Genomic DNA, 23,105 nt, shown 5'->3' on the forward strand with positions numbered 1-23,105 from the left:
AGCCAGCTAACCACCAGCTATGCTAGCGGTCCTCAGCTAACCGGTCATCAGCTAACCTTTAGCTCGGAAAGCTCTCGCCAGTTCGAACAACGCGACGCTAACCAGAGCATAACGGACCTATTTATTTTTTATCCCTGGATTCCCACCGCAAACGGAACATTTTTCAGCTGGATCTTCACAACTAGCTATCTAGCTAAACCGCAACCCCGGATGATTACTCCTGGCTAGCGTTTCCACCCACTTAGCTTGAAGCTAGCCCGGTCAGAGCACCTGTGCTTACCACCGTAGCATACTCCTGGGCTACAATACCCGGGCCCACGACCGGTCTATTGATGTCACCGCATGAAGCGGAATAAACAGACTCAGCCATCGCAACGTCCCCCAAAGGCTAACTCTCTAGCCCTTGGTATCTCCTTGCTTGCTAATTCGGCCTGCTAACTGCTAGCTTGTTTAGCCCTGGTCCGCTAACTGCTACCTTGTTCACCCCGGCCTGCTAACTGTTAGCTTGTTAGCACAGGCCTGCTAACCGTCTGCATCGCCGCGTCCCAAACACTCACTGGACCCATATGTACTTTCTATCTCTTTCCGATTTTTAATTTGTTTATACCTTCCAGAAACCTGCCTCACCCAATATGATACGGCATCGCAATTATTTATTATTTTTAGAACACACTCAAGAACCACCAGAAGCTAACCAGCAAACATAACTACAAGCTATTTAGTCATTGTTAGTTTTTTAACCTGGATAACACTCGCCAGTCCAGCCTCCCTGCCCCATCCACCGCTGCCCCCTGGACACTGATCACTTGGCTACATAGCTGATGCACGCTGGACTGTCCATTAATCACGGTACTCCATTCTGCTTGTTTGTTTTATCTGTCGGCCCCGTTGCCTAGTCAACGCCATTTTACCTGCTGTTGTTGTGCTAGCTGATTAGCTGTTGTTGTCTCACCTACTGTTTTAGCTAGCCTTCCCAATTCAACACCTGTGATTAGTGTATGCCTCGCTGTATGTCTCTCTCAAATGTCAATATTCCTTGTATACTGTTGCTCAGGTTAGTTATCATTGTTTTAGTTCACAATGGAGCCCCTAGTTCCACTCTTCATACCCCTGATACCTCCTTCGTCCCACCTCCCACACATGCGGTGACCTCACCCATTACAACCAGCATGTTCCCAACGCTCTAGGCGACCAGTTTTGATAGCCTTTAGCCGCACCCTCATACTACTCCTTCTCTGTTCCTCGGGTGATGTGGAGGTAAACCCAGGCCCTGCATGTCCCCAGGCACCCTCATTTGTTGACTTCTGTGATCGAAAAAGCCTTGGTTTTATGCATGTCAACATCAGAAGCCTCCTCCCTAAGTTTGTTTTACTCACTGCTTTAGCACACTCTGCTAACCCTGATGTCCTTACCGTGTCTGAATCCTGGCTCAGGAAGGCCACCAAAAATGCAGAGATTTCCATACCCAACTATAACATCTTCCGTCAAGATAGAACTGCCAAAGGGGGAGGAGTTGCAGTCTACTGCAGAGATAGCCTGCAAAGTAATGTCATACTTTCCAGGTCCATACCCAAACAGTTCGAACTACTAATTTTGAAAATTACTCTCTCCAGAAATAAGTCTCTCACTGTTGCCGCCTGCTACCGACCCCCCTCAGCTCCCAGCTGTGCCCTGGACACCATCTAGCTTCAGAGTTTGTTCTGTTAGGTGACCTAAACTGGGATATGCTTAACACCCCGGCAGTCCTACAATCTAAGCTAGATGCCCTCAATCTCACACAAATCATCAAGGAACCCACCAGGTACAACCCTAACTCTGTAAGCAAGGGCACCCTCATAGACGTCATCCTGACCAACTGGCCCTCCAAATACACCTCCGCTGTCTTCAACCAGGATCTCAGCGATCACTGCCTCATTGCCTGTATCCGCTACGGAGCCGCAGTCAAACGACCACCCCTCATCACTGTCAAACGCTCCCTAAAACACTTCTGTGAGCAGGCCTTTCTAATCGACCTGGCCCGGGTAACCTGGAAAGATATTGACCTCATCCCGTCAGTAAAGGAAAACTGATTGCTCTTTAAAAGTGCTTTCCCTTCCATCTTAAATAAGCATGCCCCATTCAACAAAATGTAGAACTAAGAACAGATACAGCTCTTGGTTCATCCAAGACTTGACTGCCCTTGACCAGCACAAAAATATCCTGTTGCGTTCTGCATTAGCATCGAATAGCCCCCTCGATATGCAACTTTTCAGGGAAGTCAGGAACCAATATACACAGGTCGTTAGAAAAGCTATGGCTAGCTTTTTCAAACAGAAATTTGCATCCTGTCGCACAATTTCCAAAAAGTTTTGGGACACTGTAAAGTCCATGAAGAATAAGAGCACCTCCTCCCAGCTGCCCACTGCACTGAAGATAGGAAACATTGACACCACCGATAAATCTATGATAATTGATCATTGGCCATGCTTTCTACCTGGCTACCCCTACTCGGGAAAATCCATGTGTTTTTGAGGTCACATGTCATTTCAATGCTAGCCTATAGGAAAAACAAATAGATGTCAACAGTCTTTAGAAAGTCGTTTTTTGGAAATTAAGAGGGGCTTTATCGAACAAGCTGGGACCCTTGCAAAAGGAGGAAGATCTTCAATTACTTTTATCGCTATTTGAGATGTTGTGATGCCTGTGCTGTTTTGAAAAAGTATTTTGGTGTGGGGCGCTGTCCTCAGATAATCTGATGGTATCATTTCGCCGTAAAGCCTTTTTGACAACTTGTATTTACATGAATTTTTAATATTACAATTTTTGTATTTTGAATTTCGCCAATTTCAGCGGATATTGTCGTAGCTGCACGCAAGCGGGACACCGTACCTACTCCACTATGCAATCTGGTTACCAAGCTGATCATGGGTGCACCTCAGCCACGCTCAAGGTCCTAAACAAGATCATAACTGCAATCGACAAAAGACAGTACTGTGCAACCGTCTTCATCGGCCTGGCCAAGGTTTTCGACTCTGTCAAACACTGTGCTCTTATCGGCAGACTCAATAGCCTTGGCTTCTCAAATGACTGCCTCGCCTGGTTCACCAACTACTTCTCAGATCGAGTTCAGTGTGACAAATTGTCCGGACCTCCGGCAGTCTCTATGGTGGGCCACAGGGTTAAATTCTTGGGCCAACTCATTTCTCTTTATACATCAATGATGTCGCTGTCGCTCTCGCTCTACGCAGATGACACCATTCTGTATACATCTGGCCCTTCTTTGGACACTGTCAACAACCCTCCAAACGAGCTTCAATGCCATACAACACTCCTTCCGAGGCCTCCAACTGCTTTTAAATTCTCGTAAAACTAAGTGCATGCTCTTCAACCGATTGCTGCATGCCCCCCCCCCCCCCCCCCCCCCCCCCCCATCACTACTCTGGACGGTTCTGACTTAGAATATGTGGACAACTACAAATACCTAGGTTTCTGGCTAGACTGTAAACTCTCCCTCCAGACTCACACTAAGCATCTCCAATCCAAAATTAAATCTAGAATTGGCTTCCAATTTGTTGGTCATCGTTGTTGTGTCGTCAGCAAGCTTGATGATTAAGATGGGGACGTGTGTCGCTACACATTTATTGGTGAACAGGGAGTACAAGAGGGAGCTGAGAGAGAGGGTCCCAGAAATAACATGGTGTTGTTTTGTTAGATAAAATCATTTTTCATGTCTTAAAAAGGTCCATATAGCATGCACGATCAATTTTGTATTTCCACTTATTCAATTTGCATAGACACTCGTCACGTTCTGACCCTAGTTCTTGTGTTATTTCTTTGTTTTAGTTGGTCAGGACGTGAGTTGGGTGGGTATTCTATGTTTTGTGTTTCTTGATTGGGTTTCTTGTTTTCCCTGATATGGTTCTCAATCAGAGGCAGGTGTTAGTCATTGTCTCTGATTGGGAACCATATTTAGCTACCCTGTTTTCTGTTGGGGTTTGTGGGTGGTTATTTTCAGTCTTTGTGTGTCTGCACCAGATAGAACTGTTTCGGTTGTCACTTTGTTGTTTTGTGTTTTTGAAGTGTTCAGTTTTCCATTAAAATGATGAACACTAACCACACTGCGCTTTGGTCCTCTCTATCTCCAGACGACTGCCGTTACAGAACCACACACCAAAAAAGGACCAAGCAGTGTGGTATCAGGCAGCAGCAGCAGGAGCAGCGCGATAAGGAGGAATGGACATGGGAGGACAATCTAGATGGCAAGGGTTGCTACACATGGGAGGAGATTCTGGCTGGAAGGATCGCCTCCCATGGGAACAGGTGGAGGCAGACAGGAGAGCGGAGGCAGCAGCTAAAGGGAGCCAGCGCTTTGAGGGAACACGGCTGGCAAGAGAGCCTGAGAGGCAGCCCCAAAAATGTCTTGGGGTTGGGCACACAGGGAGTGTGGCTAAGGCAGGTAGGAGACCTGCACCAACTCCCTGTGCTTATCGTGGACATAGAGGGTGTTGTGTCGGGCAGGCACCGTGTTATGCGGTGGAGCGCACAGTGTCCCCGGTGCGTGAGCATAGACCGGTGCGGTACATTCCAGCTCCTCGTATCGGCCGGGCATCGAGCCAGGTGCCATGAAGCCGGCTATACGCATCTGGTCTCCAGTGCGTCTCCTCGGGCCGGCATATTTGGCACCAGCCTTACATATGGCATCCCCGGTTCACCAGCACAGCCCAGTGCGGGCTATTCCACCTCGCCGCACTGGCCTGGCTACGGGGAGCATTCAACCAGGTAAGGTTTGGCAGGCTCGGTGCTCCAGTTCTCCAGTGCGCCTTCTCGGTCCGTTGCATCCGGTGCCATCTTCACGCACCAGCCCTCCGGTGGCAGCCCCCTGCACCAGGCTTCCTGTGTGTCTCCAGATTCCAGTACACCCTGTTCCTGCTCCTCGCACTCGCCCTGACGTGCATGTCCTTGGCCCAGTACCACCAGTGCCGGCATCACGCACCAGGCCACCAGTGCGCCTTCAGGGTCCAGTACTCCCTCTTCCTGCTCCTCGCACTCGCCCTGAGGTGCGTGTCCCCAGCCCGGTACCACCAGTGCCGGCACCACGCACCAGGCCTACAGTGGGCCTCGTCTGTCCAGAGCCGCCAGAGTCTCCAGTCTGTCCTGAGCCGCCAGAGTCTCCAGTCTGTCCTGAGCCGCCAGAGTCTCCCGTCTGTCCTGAGCCGCCAGTGTCTCCCGCCTGTCCTGAGCCGCCAGAGTCTCCCGCCTGTCCTGAGCCGCCAGAGTCTCCCGCCTGTCCTGAGCCGCCAGAGTCTCCCGCCTGTCCTGAGCCGCCAGAGTCTCCCGTCTGTCCTGAGCCGCCAGAGTCTCCCGTCTGTCCTGAGCCGCCAGAGTCTCCCGTCTGTCCTGAGCCGCCAGAGTCTCCCGTCTGTCCTGAGCCGCCAGAGTCTCCTGTCTGTCCTGAGCCGCCATTGTCTCCCGTCTGTCCTGAGCCGCCAGAGCCGCCAGCCAGCCAGGAGCCGCCAGATCCGCCAGCCAGCCAGGAGCTGCCAGATCCGCCAGCCAGCCAGGAGCTGCCAGCGCCGTCTGCCAGCCAGGAGCCGCCAGAGCCGTCAGCTAGCCAGGACCCGCCAGAGCCTTCAGTCAGCCAGGAGCTGCCAGAGCCGCCTGTCACGCCGGCGATGCCGGAATTGCGCTTCTGTCCGGAGCTGCCCTTCAGTCCGGAGATGCCCCTCAGTCCAGTGGGGCCCTTTAGTAGGGTTGCCAGTTCTAGATTAGCGGCGAGGGTCGCCGTTCCTAGGAGGCCAGAGAAGCGGACTAAGACTACGGTGGAGTGGGGTCCACGTCCAAAGCCAGAGTCGCAACCGCGGACAGATGCCCACCCAGACCCTCCCCTATAGGAGGGGACTCGTTTGTCACTTTGTTGTTTTGTGTTTTTGAAGTGTTCAGTTTTCCATTAAAAAGATGAACACTAACCACGACTCGCTTTGGTCCTCTCTATCTCCAGACAACAACCGTTACACTCGTTCAATTTGCAAAGAAAGGAAACTGTGAAAATATCACCCTAAATGTTGTTCAATGAGTTAAATCACGTTTGTATGTATCCCTAGGAGATCCTAGAAGGTAAGACTTCACTATATCACTAGGGGTGTAGTATATCCTATAGGACACCATATTTGATCAGAGAGCGACGCCTTCATGGCACGTCGATGAAGCGGGCGGTCATCACTTGAACGATTGTATCTTTGTCAAATAAGCGCTAATCGGGGTCAAACAAATCTAGCTAGATAGCCAATGAGCTGGGATTTACGGGAGTATCCGGAAACCATGCATATGTCATAAAATGTAGCTACTAACCTTGTACGACAGCAGGCCTTTTCATTTTGGACAAAAATTATAACAATATTAAGAGTTATGAAGTTATGAAAACTGGTTATTTTGCAAATGTTGAACTTGTAATATGGCTACTAACACTTGGAAAGCTAAATCAAAGTATACAGATTTGACAATATTCTTGAAGAAAAATGTAATATGAATGCGAATGGCTCCTTCACGATTTGCCCAAATGTACCTGGGGACTTCACACTAAAAGTATTGTAGTTCTTTCATACTTCAAGTTATCCATCCATCAACTTTGCACATACACTGCTGCCATCTTGTGGACTATCGGAATTACAACCAGAGTGATGGCTAGAACTGGCTAGAACCTTTCTCTTGCATTTCAAAGATGATGGTAGAAAAAGACCGGTTGGTTTTTTCTTTATATTTTCTTCTTCCAAATCAAAAGTGTTCAATTCAATATTACATTCAATTCACATTTCCAAAAACTTCAAAGTGTTTCCTTTCAAATGCTACCAAGAATATGCATATCCTTGCTTCAGGGCCTCAGCTACAGGCAGTTAGATTTGGGTATGTCATTTAGGCAAAAATGTAAAAAAAAGGGGGCTATCCCTATAAGAGATAATGCCCGAGAAGCCAGTGTTTGGGGGACATATTGACACGATGTTATCACTTTTATACAACGGGTTACCAACATATTCAAATAATTATTTACATATTTTCATTAACTTTATTTTGATGAATTTATTCATACTCTTTCATCCTTCCACAAGATACAGTCCAGACACAAATATAGAGTTGCTACCCAAGCCGGCTGGTCATTCATTCTATTGGTTTGGTTGCCAGAGACTCAACCCAGTCATTCAGTCTTTTTGTTCTGTATCTTTGGAACAACCCAGTCGTTCATTCTAAATGTTCTATTGCCAAACTGGCTGGCAACTTTTTTATCTCTTGCTTGCTAGCTAGCCAACTACGGCTAACTTACAGTAACGTCAAACAGTGCAGCTGTTTTCTAGTGACATTTAATTGGATAAACCCATAACAATGAGCTAATTGAGGCGTGATTTTGCCTGGTGTAGAAAACGTGCTCTCTCGTCAGGACATTGTTGTTCAGAGGATCTATCCAGAAACACAGCTAACACAAACTTCAAACTTAAGCCGAAAAGACTTCAAACTAGCTGCACTTCATTTGACCTGTTTTCTATTGATAGTTATTTGTATATATCCATACAAAATTATGCTGATTCATGATTTCAGCTAGCTGAGAAAAGATGCCTACCTGTCTGTCTCATCCCGACTCCCAACACGTTCATTACTATGGGAAAGCTGGGGATTGAATTTCAATATCGAAACAATGTTGCAAATGCCGGAGAGACAGACAGCAAGGTTTATACAAATCTCCGTTATTGAAAACTAAACTTTAGTCTAAAAGAAATGTGAGATAATGTCTAGATGCTTTTTATAGTGGAGATCAAATGTATAAATTACCTGGTTGGGCTGATGTGACAGTGGATTGCGTAGACACATGGAATAGAGTAAATAGGTATTTTAACATCATTGATTTAGCTGGTGGTAAATGTGGAAGAGAAATCAGCTGGACTGTTTTAACCAATAAGCATTGAGGATTACAACCAACCGTTGTATAAATCTAACTCAAATACCTCATACTCCTGCACATTGATCTGGTATATAGCACTCCCTGTATATAGCTCCATTCTTGTGTATTTTATTCCTTGTGTTACAACTTTTCTTTTTATTATATATTTTTTAAAACTCTGCATCATTGGGAAGGGCTCATAGACAAGCATTTCATGGTTAAGTCTAGATCTGTTGTATTCGGAACATGCGATGAATAACATTTAATTTGATTTTTCTATTTCTTTGAATGCGCAAGGAAAGCGCAATCAATCACAGCTAAACTATCTGAAGGGTTTTCAAATAGTAGAAAAACCAAGGTCTGCACAGAACAAAGTAGGTTAGGTATCAGTGTAAAATATCTGTCCATATTCTTACGGTAGTGTGATTGATGTGGAAGGTGATGTCCAGGTTTCCGTGGACGATGGCATATCGCAGGGTGCCATTGAGGCCCTCGTCTGGGTCGATGGCGGTTACCGTGGCAATAATGGCACCCACGGTGTTGGGGCCCTCGCTCAGCACCGTCACATACTCTTCCTCTGGAAACTCTGGCGCGTTGTCGTTCTCATCCACTATACGCACGTAGATGGTAGTCGATGACTAGTGATGAGACAGAAAAGGGTGTAGAAAAAGCATGCTGAGGGCACAAACTGTACATTATTGAATAAAAAATAAACTCCAGCACACTAATAACTTTGATACTCCATTTTTAAAAGATCTAGAGTACCAGTCAAAAAGTTGGACAAACCTACTCATTCAAGGGTTTTTCTTTATTTTAACTATTTTCTACATTGTAGAATAATAGTGAAGACATCAAAACAATAGAATAACACATATGGAATTCTGTAGTAACGAAAAAAGTATTTTATATTTGAGGTTCTTCAAAGTAGCCACCCTTTGCCTTGATGATAGCGTTGCACACTCTTGGCATTCTCTCAACCAGCTTCATGAGGTAATCACCTGGAATGCATTTCAATTAAAAGGTGTGCCTTGTTAAAAGTTAATTTGTGGAATGTATTTCCTTCTTAATGTGTTTGACCCAATCAGTTGTGTTGTGAAAAGGTAAGGATGGTACACAGAATACAGCCCTATTTGGTAAAAGACCAAGTCCATATTATGGCAGGAACAGCTCAAATAAGCAAAGAGAAATGACAGTCCATCAGTACTTTAAGACATGAAGGTAAGTTAATTTGGAAAATTTCAAGAACTTTTGAAGTTTCTTCAAGTGCAGTCGCAAAAACTACCAAGCACTATGATGAAACTGGCTCTCATGAGGACCGCCAGAGGAAAGGAAGACTCAAAGTTACGTCTGCTGCAGAGGATGAGTTCATAAGAGATACCAGCCTCAGAAATTTCAGCAGAAATAAATGCTTCACAGAGTTCAACTAACAGACACATCTCAACATGCTGCCACCACCGTGTTTTACGGTTGGGATGGTTTTCTTCGGCTTGCAAGCCTCCTACTTTTTCCTCCACACATAATGGTCATTATGGCCAAACAGTTCAATTTCTGTTTCATCAGACCAGAGGATATTTCTCCAAAATGTACGTCTCCTTCCTGAGCGGTATGACGGCTGCGTGGTCCCATGGTGTTTATACTTGCGCTCTATTGTTTGTATAGATGAACGCGGGACCTTCAGGCGTTTGGAAATTGCTCCCAAGGATCAACCAGTATTGTGGATGTCTACAATTTTCTGAGGTCTTGGATGATTTCTTTTGATTTCCCCATGATGTCAAGCAAAGAGGCACTGAGTTTGATGGTATGCCTTGAAATACATCCACAGGTACACCTCCAATTGACAAAAATTATGTCAATTAGCCTATCAGAAGCTTCTAAAGCCATCACATCATTTTCTGGAATTTTCCAAGCTGTTTAAAGCCACAGTCAACTTAATGCATGTAAACTTCTGACCAACGGGAATTGTGATACAGTAAATTATAAATGAAACAATCTTTCTGTAAACAATTGTTGGAAAAATAACTTGTGTCATGCACAAAGTAGATGTTAAAACTATAGTTTGGTAACAAGAAATTTGTGGCGTGAAATTAGCTTTTAAACTGCACCAAAAATGTTTTTGTTACATGGAGAAATTCGTAGAATTGCAGGGAATTAGGGTCAAAATTCAAAACAACATCGACAGTGCCAAGATGAGGGCCCCCCCAAAAATCTCTAAAATGTAGCCACTCCAATGGCCGACCGCGCTCATTAACACGCCCCCTGCCATGCTCACCACCTAAGCTTCTTTTTGATCCCGAAATAACCCTGCTCTCTGACTCACCGATAGTGACGGCGTGCCGTCGTCCTCCACCATCATGATCAGCCAGTACTCCTGCTGGCGCTCGCGGTCAGGTGGGGATGGTCGTGTCACCATCTCACCGGTCATGCGGTCCATCCGGAAGGTGAGATCCTTGTTACCCGAGGTGATGTAGTAGAAGAGCATGGCGTTGGGCCCGATGTCACGGTCTGTGGCCACCACACGCAGGACGGACGTACCGCCTCCCACATTCTAGCGGGCAGACAGACAGACATGCAGACAGGCAGACAGGCAGGCAGACAGGCAGGCAGGCAGGCAGGCAGGCAGGCAGGCAGGCAGGCAGGCAGGCAGGCAGACAGACAGACAATAACTTATCAGCATCCTGTGAGTAATACACTATCTTTTCTATGTACAGCAAATATTTGTTTTTAAAGCAGAGTGAAATTCTACTCTCCATTCATCGGGGGCTTGTATTCAGGCAGTACAGCATGAGAGGTTAGAAAGGGTAAGGGAACAGAATGGGCAAAAGTTGGTTGAAGGGATCGAACCTACAAGTCTTGGGGAGTAGCTCCACTACATGTAGTTCAACTACACTGAGCAAAAATACAAATGCAACATGTAAAGTGTTGGTGTAAAGTGTTTCATGAACTGAAATAAAATATCCCAGAAATCTTCCATATGCACAAAAATATTATTTCCTTATTTCTTTAAAATGTTGTTCTCAAATGTTGTGAGTAAGCATTTTTTCTTTGCCAATTTAATCCATGCACCTGACAGGTGTGGCATGTCAAGAAGCATGAAACAGCATGATCATTTCACAGGTGCACCTTGTCCTGGGGAGAATAAAAGATCACTCTAAAAGGTGCAGTTTTGACACACAATACAATGCCACAGATTTCTCAAGTGATGAGGGAGTGTGCAATTGACATGCTGACTGCAGGAATGTCCACCAGAGCTGTTACCAGAGAATGTAATGTTAGTTTCTCTACCATAAGAAGCCTTCAATGTCGTTTTAGAGAATTTGGCAGTACGTCGAACCGGCCTCACAACCTTTGACCATGTATAACCACGCCAGCCTAGGATCTCCACATCCAGCTTCTTCACCTGCGGGATCGACTGAGACCAGTCATTCAGACAGCTGATGAAACTGTGGGTTTGCACAACCGAAGAATATCTGCAAAAACTGTCAGAAATCATCTCAGTGAAGCTCATCTGTGTGCTCGTCACCCTCACCAGTTTCTTGACTTGACAGCAGTCAGCATCTTGACTGACTTCAGTGGGTAAATGCTCACCTTCGATGGCCACTGGCAGACTGGAGATGTGTGTTCCTCACGGATTAATCCCGGTTTCAACTGTACCGGGCAGATGGCAGACAGCGCGTGTGGAGTCGTGTGGGCAAGTGGTTTGCAGACGTCAACGTTATGAAGAGTGTTCCATGAAGGCGGTGGGGTTGTGGTATGGACAGGCATAAGCTACCGAAAAGGAACACAATTGCATTTTATCGATGGCAATTTGAATGCACAGAGATCCTGAGGCCCACTGTCATGCCATTCATCCGCCGCCACCACCTCATGTTTCAGCATGATAATGCAAGGCCTCATGTCGCAATTCCGGGAAGCTGAACATTTTGCAGTTCTTCCATGGCCTGCATACTCACTAAACATGTCACCCATTGAGCATATTTGGGATGCTCTGGATCGATGTGCAAAGCAGCATGTTCCCGTTCCCGCCAATATCCAGCAACATCACACAGCCATTGAAGAGGAGTGGGATAACATTCCACAGGACACAATCAACAGTCTATGCGAAGGAGAAGTGTCGGGCATGAGGCAAATGGTGGTCACACCAGGTACTGACTGATTTTCTGATCAACACCCATATATTTTTAAGGTATCTGTGACCAACAGGTGCATATCTGTATTCCCAGTTATGTAAAATCCATAGATTAGGGCCTAAGGAATTTATTTCAATTGGCTGATCTCCTTATATGAACTGTAAATTGTTGCATTTATATTTTTGTTCAGTGTAGTACTTTATCTACATTTCCAGTAGATTGGTGATATTTGAACTAATTAGTGTTTTCAGCAACAGTTAATTACCTTTTAAAAACACAGTTGGACATCCCGTTCAGATGAGATTAAATTGAAGCAAACACAGACAAACGTTTTTTTTAAAGTTTAGCTCTTACTTACATTAGTAGTCTGTGGGTGAACATGTGAATAATTGAGAGCTGTGCGTGTGTGTGTGTGTGTGTGTGTGTGTGTGTGTGTGTGTGTGTGTGTGTGTGTGTGTGTGTGTGCGTGCGTGCGTGCGTGCGTGCGTGCGTGCGTGCGTGCGTGTGCAATTGAGTATGTGATTGATTGACTGACTTGTGTGTGTGACAAATTAACATTTGGTCTGTCATTTTACTGCAATAAACAGTTCATTCTAAAGAAGTTAATATTATAATAGTGAGGCCTTACTGTCAGTGTCCAGACTTCAGTTACTGTCCCAAATATTAGGCTCCTGTTACTGTCTAAACTTCAAAGATGCGTAAACCAAGGGGTTTTACCACATGTTCTCTGCCATTTAGAGAACCACTACCAACTCCAGGGGAGATACTAATGGGTCAGATCCGCCGATCAGAAAAGCCCAAATGAGAGTTGCTCTCTTTCAGATTGAATTTCATAGAAATCGCTGTGTATTTTCCTGTAAGGAAACTTTTAGTAGGCTATTATACAAGCATGTTATAAAATGACAATTAAAACCATTCTAACCCCACTTTTTAACAAAATGTTGTACCATATAGGCCTACCCATGGGAGTATAAGCTGATTGTGCACTTACTATGTATGGTCTTATGGTCTCATAGGCCTATTTATGATATTGATAGACAATGATGCACTGAATTCATTATCACACAGATGGTTTTGCCATGATTTGATTATCATTTTTTGATCATGTTTGCCAAGGACAAGTAGGGCTTAAGAAAATAGAAGCATGTTCTCCATCCATGCATGTATTAATAAATAAAATAAAATAAAATGTATTTATATAGCCCTTCGTACATCAGCTGATATCTGAAAGTGCTGTACAGAAACCCAGCTAGTGGAAAACATATTAACATATTAACATAACATTTTTATAGATCGCTTTATACCTAGGCCGAAATATTTCACCTCTGATTGATTTTAGCGATACACGCAAGAGTGGCAGCTCCATCTCAACATAACATAATAACATAATAATATTATATGTGACTAACATAAATGGAATAATGTGTCCCTGAACAAAGGGACAAAATGAAAAAATCAAAATCAAAAAGTAACAGCCTGGTGTAGCCACCAGCTGCATTAAGTACTGCAGTGCATCTCCTTCTCATGGACTGCACCAGATTTGCCAGTTCTTGATGTGGGATGTTACCCAAATCTTCTACCAAGACACCTGCAAGTTCCCAGACATTTCTGGGGGGAATGGCCCTAGCTCTCCCCCTACAATCCAACAGGTCCCAGACGTGCTCAATGGGATTGAGATCCGGGCTCTTTGCTGGCAATAGCAGAACACTGAGATTCTTGTCTCGCAGGAAATCACGCACAGAACAAGTAGTATGGCTTGTGGCATTGTCAAGCGGAGGGTCATATCAGGATGAGCCTGCAGGAAGGGTACCACATGAGGGAGGAGGATGTCTTCCCTGTAACGCACAGCGTTGAGATTTCCTGCAATGATAACAAGCTCAGTCCGATGATGCTGTGACACACTGCCCCAGACCATGATGGACCCTCCACCTCCAAATCAATCCCACTCTAGATTACAGGTCTCGTGTAACGCTCGTTCCTTCGACAATAAACGCAAATCCGACCATCACCCCTTGTGAGACAAAACAGCGACTCGTCAGTGAAGAGCACTGTGTGCCAGTCCTGTCTGGTCCAGCGACGGTGGGTTTGTGCCCATAGGCGACATTGTTGCCAATGATGTATGGTGAGGACCTGCCTTACAACAGGCCTACAAGCCATCAGTCCAGCCTCTCTCAGCCTATTGCGGACAGTCTGAGCACTGATGGTGGGACTGTGCATTCCTTGTGTAACTCGGGCAGTTGTTGTTGCCATCCTGTACCTGTAGGGGTGATGTTCGGATGTACCAATCCTGTGCAGGTGTTGTTACGCATGGTCTGGCACTGCGAGGATGATCAGCTGTCCGTCCTGTCTCCCTGTAGCGCTGTCTTAGGCGTCTCACAGTACGGACATTGCAATTTATTGGCTTGGCCACATCTGCAGTCCTCATGCCTCCTTGCAGCATGCCTAAGGCATGTTCACATAGATGAGCAGGGACCCTGGGCATCGTTCTTTGGGTGTTTTTCAGAGTCAGTAGAAAGGCCTCTTTAGTGTCCTAAGTTTTCATAACTGTGACCTTAATTGCCTACCGTCTGTAAGCTTTTTATGTCTTAACGACTGTTCCACAGGTGCATGTTCATTAGTTGTTTGTGGTTCATTGAACAAGCATGGGAAACAGTGTTTAAACCCTTTTCAATTAAGATCTGTGAAGTTATTTTGATTTATCCACATTATCTTTGAAAGGCAAGGTTCTGAAAAAGGGACGTTTCTTTTTTTTACTATTTATATGTCATGGATATATTTAAACTTATATTATTTTGTGTAATTTAAATTTCACATCAGTGGCAAACATTTGACCAGACCATTTTAAATGAGGATTGCCAATGTGGGGCACCGACCCAGATTAGAATTTTGAACTTTAATGTCTCTTGGGTAGGGGGCAGTATTTTGACGTCCGGATGAAAAGCGTGCCCAAAGTGACCTGCCTGTTACTCAGGGCCAGAAGCTAGGATATGCATATAATTGGTAGATTTGGATATAAACCACTCTAACGTTTCTAAAACTGTTAAAATTATGTCTGTGAATATAACATAACTGATATGGCAGGCAAAACCCCAAGTACAAACCAACGCCAAAAAAACAAATTTCAGCCTACCATTATTTTCAATAGCTTTCACTTTTATTATAAGGCCCAGATTGCAGTTCATAGGGCTTCCACTAGATGTCAACAATCTTTAGAAAGAGTTTCAGGCATGTTTTTAGAAAAATGACCCAGAAATTGTAGTGTTTCTTAGGCGGCTCCCATTTTGGCTGTAGTGTTTCCAAGCACGTGTTCTTATTTTTCTCCGATAAAGACAATAACGATTCTCCGTCTTAAATTGTATCGTTTATTTACGTATTAGGGTACCTAAGGTTTGATTAGAAATGTTGTTTGACTTGTTTGGAAAAGTTTATTAGTAACGTTTGGGATTCATTTTGTATGCATTTTGATGGAGGGAAACTGGGTGGATTATTGACTGAAGCGCGCCAGCAAAACTGAGTTTTTACGGATATAAAGGACATTATCAAACAAAAGGACCATTTGTGATGTAACTGGGAGCTTTTGGAGTGTCAACAGAAGAAGATCTTCAAAGGTAAGGCATTTTTTATATCGCTATTTCTGACTTTCGTGTTGCACCTGCCTGGTTGAAATATGTTTTTCATGTGTTTGTATGTGCGGCGCTGTCCTCAGGTAATCGCATGGTTTGCATTCGCCGTAAAGACTTTTTGAAATATGACACAGCGTCTGGATTAACAAGACGTTAAGCTTTATTTTGATGTATTACACAGGTGATTTTATAAAAGTTTCATATTTATAGTACTGTCTTGTGTATTTCGCGATCTGCAATTTCAACAGATGTTGGCCAGGTGGGACACTATCATCCTACCTGCCAATAAGAAGTTAATCGATGCAAGGTGGATTTAATAAATATAATTATGATAGTTCCACGCATTAAATGCTTCAGCTTAGGTTTGGTACATTTCCTTGTTCAAATAAACCATAAATTAACATATTTTGGACTGGGGGGCAGTATTGCGTAGCTTGGATAATAAGGGGCCCAGAGTAAACTGCCTGCTACTCAGGCCTAAAAGCTAGAATATGCATATATTTAGTAAATTTGGATAAAAAACACTGAAGTTTCTAAAACGGTTTGAATGATGTCTGTGAGTATAACAGAACTCATATGGCATGCAAAAAACAGAAAAAATCCAACCAGGAAGTTGGAAATCTGAGGTTTGTAGGTTTTCAAGTCTTTGCCTATCCAATATAAAGTGTCTTTGGGGTCATATTGCACTTCCTAAGGCTTCCACTAGATGTTAACAGTCTTTAGAACCTTGTTTCTACTGTAAAGGGGGAACAAATGAGTGCTGTTTGAGTCAGGTGTCTGGCAGAATGCCATGAGCTAAATCATGCGCATGGCCACGAGAGGTACCTTCGTTCCTTTTAATTTCTAAAGACAAAGGAATTGCCAGGTTGAAACATTATTGAAGATTTATGATAAAAACATCCTAAAGATCGATTCTATACATCGTTTGACATGTTTTTACGAACTGTAATATAACTTTTTAAACTTTTCGCCGGAACTAAGCGATCGCGCATTGAGCATTTGGATTACTGGGCTAAACGCGCGAACAAATAGGAGGTATTTGAACATACATTATGGACTTTATCTAACAAAACAAACATTTATTGTGAAACTGGGATTCCTGGGAGTGCATTCCAATCTAGATAATCAAAGGTAAGTGAATATTTCTAATGATATTTCTGACTTTTCTGACACCTCTCCTTCTTTGGAAAATGGCTGTATGTTTTTGTGGCTAGGTGCTGGCCTAACATAATCACAAGGTGTGCTTTCGCCATAAAGCCTTTTTGAAATCGGACACAGGGGTTGCATTAAGAAGAAGTGTATCTATAATTCCATGTTTATCTTTTATCAATGTTTATTATGAGTATTTCTGTAATTTTATGTGGCTCTCTGCACTTTCACCGGATGTTTGTTTGAGACAATGCATTTCTGAACATAACACACCAATTTCAAATGAGGTTTTTTGACATAAAGATTAACTTTATTGAACAAAACACACATTTATTGTGTAACATGAAGTCCTGTGAGTGCCATCTGATGAAGATCATCAAAGGTTAGTGATTAAGTTAATCGCTATTTCTGACTTCTGTGAGCCCTCTCCTTGGCTGGAAAATGGCTGTATGGTTTTCTGTGACTATGTGCTGACCTAACATAATCGTTTGGTGTGCTTTCGCCGTAAAGCTTTTTTGAAATCGGACACTGGCTGGATTTACAAGTAGTTTATCTTTAAAATGGTGTATAACACTTCCATCTTTGAGGAATTTTAATTACGGGATTTCTTTTTTTTTTTTTTTTGATGTCCTGCAATTTCACTGGCTGTTGGCGAGGTGGGACGCTACTGTCCCACATATCCCAGAGAAGTTACTTTGAAAAGTATTGTTATAATGATTGCATTCAAGGTCAGGATATTATATATTGGTATAAGCATACAGCAGTAAATTAACTTGAAATGACCATCAGGAGTGTGAATTATACCGTGACATTTGGGGGTCACTTTTTTACTGGGACCTCCTATTGCACATATTTCTTTTAACTTCTTGGTGACAGGGGGCAGTATTTTCACGTCCGGATGAAATGCATGCCCCGATTCAACTGCCTGCTACTCATCCCCAGAAGATAATATATGCATAGTGTTAGTATATTTGGATAGAAAACACTCTGAAGTTTCTAAAACTGTTTGAATCATGTCTGTGAGTATAACATAACATATGTAGCAGGTGAAACCCAGAGGAAAAACCTTTCAGATATTTTAAATTGTTTAGGTCACTCTCTTTTCAATTGTTTTCATTGGGAATCCAGATTTCTAAGGGACCTTCTTGCAGTTCCTACCGTTTCCACTAGATGTCACCAGTCTTTAGAAATTGGTTGTGGTTTTTCCTTTGTGTAATGAAGAAGTAGCCCTGTTCAAAACGAGGGTCACTTCAAGTGTACTGTTAGATAGAGGCGTATGACCAGAAAGGTAGTGTCAGTTAGATGTTTATAGTATAGGGAGACTGTCCCTATTGGAGGAAATAACAACAATTATAAACTGCGTGGTTTGATCCTTGAATGCTGATTGGCTGACAGCCATTGTATATCAGATTGTATACCATGGGTATGACAAAACATGTATTATTACCTCTCTAATTACATCAGTAACCAGTTTATAATAGCAATAAGGCACCTCAGGGGTTTGTGGTATATGGCCAATATACAGTCGTGGCCAAAAGTTTTGAGAATGACACAAATATTAATTTCCACAAAGTTTGCTGCTTCAGTGTCTTTAGATATTTTTGTCAGATGTTACTATGGAATACTGAAGTATAATTACAAGTATTTCATAAGTTCAAAGGCATTTATTGACAATTACATGAAGTTGATGCAAAGTGTTAATATTTGCCGTGTTGACCCTTCTTTTTCAAGACCTCTGCAATCCGCTCTGGCATGCTGTCAAATAACTTCTGGGCCACATCCTGACTGATGGCATCCCATTCTTGCATACTCAATGCTTGGAGTATGTCAGAATTTGTGAGTTTTTGTTTGTCCACCCGCCTCTTGAGGATTGACCACAAGTTCTCAATGGGATTAATGTCTGGGGAGTTTCCTGGCCATGGACCCAAAATATCGATGTTTTGTTCCCCGGGCCACTTAGTTATCACTTTTTCCTTATGGCAAGGTGCTCCATCATGCTGGAAAAGGCGTTGTTCATTACCAAACTGTTCCTGGATGGTTGGGAGAAGTTGCTCTCTGAGGATGTTTTGGTACCATTCTTTATTCATGGCTGTGTTCTTAGGCACAATTGTGAGTGAGCCCACTCCCTTGGCTGAGAAGCAACCCCACACATGAATGGTCTCAGGATGCTTTACTGTTGGCATGACACAGGACTGATGGTAGCGCTCACCTTGTCTTCTCCGGACAAACTTATTTCCGGATGCCCCAAACAATCGGAAAGGGGATTCATCAGAGAATATGACTTTTGGCAGAATATCAGTCTGTCCCTGATGTTTTTCCTGGAGAGAAGTGGATTCTTTGCTGCCCTTCTTGACACCAAGCCATCCTCCAAAAGTCTTCCCCTCACTGTGCAGATGCACTCACACCTGCCTGCTGCCATTCCTGAGCAAGCTCTGTACTGGTGGTGCCCCGATTCCTTAGCTGAATCAACTTTAGGAGACGGTCCTGGTTGCTTGCTGGAGTTTATTGGGCACCCTGAAGCCTTCTTCACAACAGTTGAACCGCTCTCCTTGAAGTTCTTGATGATCCGATAAATGGTTGATTGAGGTGCAATCTTACTGGCAGCAATATCTGTGCCTGTGATGCCCTTTTTGTGCAAAGCAATGATGACGGCATGTGTTTCCTTGCATGGTTACCATGGTTGACAGGGGTCTCTGGCCCCCTCCCAGTTAGGGGGAGTGATGAGCTCTACAGCAGAGTCTCACAACTCAATCACTCATTGAAAACTGTTTTCTGCCCCTCACAAAAGATAGAATTTGTTGATAATTGGCCCTCTTTCTGGGACTCAAGCCTGGCCTGCTGAGGAGTGACGGACTCCATCCTAGCTGGAGGGGTGCTCTCATCTTATCTACCAACATAGACATGGCTCTAACTCCTCTAGCTCCACAATGAAATAGGGTGCAGGCCAGGCAGCAGGTTGTTAGCCAGCCTGCCACCTTAGTGGAGTCTGCCACTAGCACAGTCAGTGTAGTCAGCTCAGCTATCCCCATTGAGACCGTGTCTGTGCCTTGACCTAGGTTGGGCAAAACGAAACATGGCGGTGTTCGCCTTAGCAATCTCACTAGGATAAATACCTCCTCCATTCCTGCCATTATTGAAATAGATCGTGATACCTCACATCTCAAAATAGGGCTACTTAATGTTAGATCCCTAAATTCAAAGGCAGTTATAGTCAATGAACTTATCACTGATCATAATCTCGATGTGATTGGCCTGACTAAAACATGGCTTAAGCCTGATGAATTTACTGTTTTAAATGAGGCCTCACCACCTGGTTACACTAGTGACCATATCCCCAGTGCTTCCCGCAAAGGCGGAGATGTTGCAAAAATTTACGATAGTAAATTAAAATGTGCAAAAAAATGATGTTTTCGTCTTTTGAGCTTCTAGTCATGAAATCTATGCAGCCTACTCAATCACTTTTTATAGCTACTGTTTACAGGCCTCCTGGGCCATATACAGCGTTCCTCATTGAGTTCCCTGAATTCCTATCGGACCTTGTAGTCATAGCAGATAATATTCTAATTTTTGGTGACTTTAATATGCACATGGAAAAGTCCACAGACCCACTCCAAAAGGCTTTTGGAGCCATCATCGACAAAGTGGGTTTTGTCCAGGATGTCTCTGGACCTACTCAATGTCACAGTCAGACTCTGGACCTAGTTTTGTCCCATGGAATAAATGTTGTGGATCTTAATGTTTTTCCTCATAATCCTGGACTATCGGACCACCATTTTATTATGTTTGCAATTGCAACAAATAATCTGCTCAGACCCCAACCAAGGAGTATCAAAAGTTGTGCTATAAATTAACAGACAACACAAAGATTCCTTGATGCCCTTCCAGACTCCCTCTGCCTACCCAAGGACGTCAGAGGACAAAAATCAGTTAACCACCTAACTGAGGAACTCAATTTAACGTTGCGCAATACCCTAGATGCAGTTGCACCCCTAAAAACTACAAATATTTCTCATAAGAAACTAGCTCCCTGGTATACAGAAAATACCCGAGCTCTGAAGCAAGCTTCCAGAAAATTGGAACGGAAATGGCGCCACACCAAACTGGAAGCCTTCCGACTAGCTTGGAAAGACAGTACCGTGCAGTATCGAAGAGCCCTCACTGCTGCTCGGTCATCCTATTTTTCCAACTTAATTGAGGAAAATAAGAGCAATCCGAAATGTATTTTTGATACTGTCGCAAAGCTAACTAAGAAGCAGCATTCCCGAAGTGAGGATTGCTTTCACTTCAGAAGTAATAAATTCATGGAAAAGATCATGATTATTAGAAAGCAAATGACAGACTCCTCTTTAAATCTGCGTATTCCTTCAAAGCTCAGTTGTCCTGAGTCTGCACAACTCTGCCAGGACCTAGGATCAAGAGAGACACTCAAGTGTTTTAGTACTATATATCTTGACAAAATGATGAAAATAATCATGGCCTCTAAACCTTCAAGTTGCACACTGGACCCTATTCCAACTAAACTACTGAAAGAGCTGCTTCCTGTGCTTGGCCCTCCTATGTTGAACATAATAAACGGCTCTCTATCCACCGGATGTGTACCAAACTCACTAAAAGTGGCAGTAATAAAGCCTCTTTTGAAAAATTCAAACCTTGACCCAGAAAATATAAAAAACTATCGGCCTATATCTAATCTTCCATTACTCTCAACATTTTTAGAAAAGGCTGTTGCGCAGCAACTCACTGCCTTCCTGAAAACAATGTATACGAAATGCGTCAGTCTGGTTTTAGACCCCATCATAGCACTGAGACTGCACTTGTTAAGGTGGTAAATTACCTTATAATGGCATCAGACCGAGGCTCTGCATCTGTCCTCGTGCTCCTTGACCTTAGTGCTGCTTTGATACCATCGATCACCACATTCTTTTGGAGAGATTGGAAACCCAAATTGGTCTACACGGACAAGTTCTGGCCTGGTTTAGATCTTATCTGTCGGAAAGATATCAGTTTGTCTCTGTGAATGGTTTGTCCTCTGACAAATCAACTGTAAATTTTGGTGTTCCTCAAGGTTCCGTTTTAGGACCACTATTGTTTTCACTATAAAGTTTACCTTTGGGGATGTCATTCGAAAACATAATGTTAACTTTTACTGCCATGCGGATGACACACAGCTAGCTGTACATTTCAATGAAACATGGTGAAGCCCCAAAATTGCCCTCGCTAGAAGTCTGTGTTTCCGACATAAGGAAGTGGATGGCTGCAAACTTTCTACTCTTAAACTCGGACAAAACAGAGATGCTTGTTCTAGGTCCCAAGAATCAAAGAGATCTTCTGTTGAATCTGACAAGGAATCTTAATGGTTGTACAGTCATCTCAAATAAAACTGTGAAGGACCTCGGTGTTACTCTGGACCCTGATCTCTCTTTTGACAAACATATCAAGACTGCTTCAGGACAGCTTTTTTCCATCTACGTAACATTGCAAAAATCAGAAACTTTCTGTCCAAAAATGATGCAGAAATATTAATCCATGCTTTTGTTACTGCTAGGTTAGACTACTGCAATGCTCTACTTTCCGGCTATCCGGATAAAGCACTAAAAAACCTTCAGTTAGTGCTAAATACCGCTGCTAGAATCCTGACTAGAACCAAAATATTTGATCATATTACACCAGTGCTAGCCTCTCTACACTCGCTTCCTGTTAAGGCAAGGGAAAATTTCAAGGTTTTACTGCTAACCTACAAAGCATTACATGGGCTTGCTTATCTCTCTGATTTGGTCCTGCCGTACATACCTACACGTACGCTACGGTCACAAGACGCAGGCCTCCTAATTGTCCCTAGAATTTCTAAGCAAACAGCTGGAGGCAGGGCTTTCTCCTATAGAGCTCCATGTTTATGGAATGGTCTGCCTACCCATGTGAGAGACCCAGACATGGTCTCAACCTTAAAGTTTTTACTGAAGACTCATCTCTTCAGTGGGTCATATGATTGAGTGTAGTCTGGCCCAGGAGTGAAGGTGAATGGAAAGGCTCTGGAGCAACGAATCGCCCTTGCTGTCTCTGCCTGGCCGGTTCCCCTCTTTCCACTGGGATTCTCTGCCTCTAACCATATTACAGGGGTTGAGTCACTTGCTTACTGGTGCTCTTTCATGCCGTCCCTAGAAGGGGAGCGTCACTTGAGTGGGTTGAGTCACTGATGTGATCTTCCTGTCTGGGTTGGCACCCCTTCTTGGGTTGTGCTGTGGCGGAAATCTTTGTGGGCTATACTCGGCCTTGTCACAGGATGGTAAGTTGGTGGTTGAA

The 23,105-nt window shown here is 43.8% G+C and overlaps 1 protein-coding gene across 1 annotated transcript in view; it reads right to left on the minus strand.

The window, feature by feature from the left end:
* LOC124048539 (cadherin-23-like) overlaps window positions 1–23,105 on the minus strand; it is a 548,925-nt gene that overhangs the window by 87,348 nt on the left and 438,472 nt on the right. The window contains exons 37-38 of the mRNA XM_046369416.1: window positions 10,224–10,451; window positions 8,323–8,544 (exon numbers count right to left, since the gene is read on the minus strand). Coding sequence (XP_046225372.1) covers window positions 8,323–8,544; window positions 10,224–10,451 — 450 coding nt within the window. The remainder of the gene's footprint in view (window positions 1–8,322; window positions 8,545–10,223; window positions 10,452–23,105) is intronic.

Source organism: Oncorhynchus gorbuscha, linkage group LG11 (assembly GCF_021184085.1).
Source record: "Oncorhynchus gorbuscha isolate QuinsamMale2020 ecotype Even-year linkage group LG11, OgorEven_v1.0, whole genome shotgun sequence".
In the NCBI taxonomy this organism is placed as follows: domain Eukaryota; kingdom Metazoa; phylum Chordata; class Actinopteri; order Salmoniformes; family Salmonidae; genus Oncorhynchus; species Oncorhynchus gorbuscha.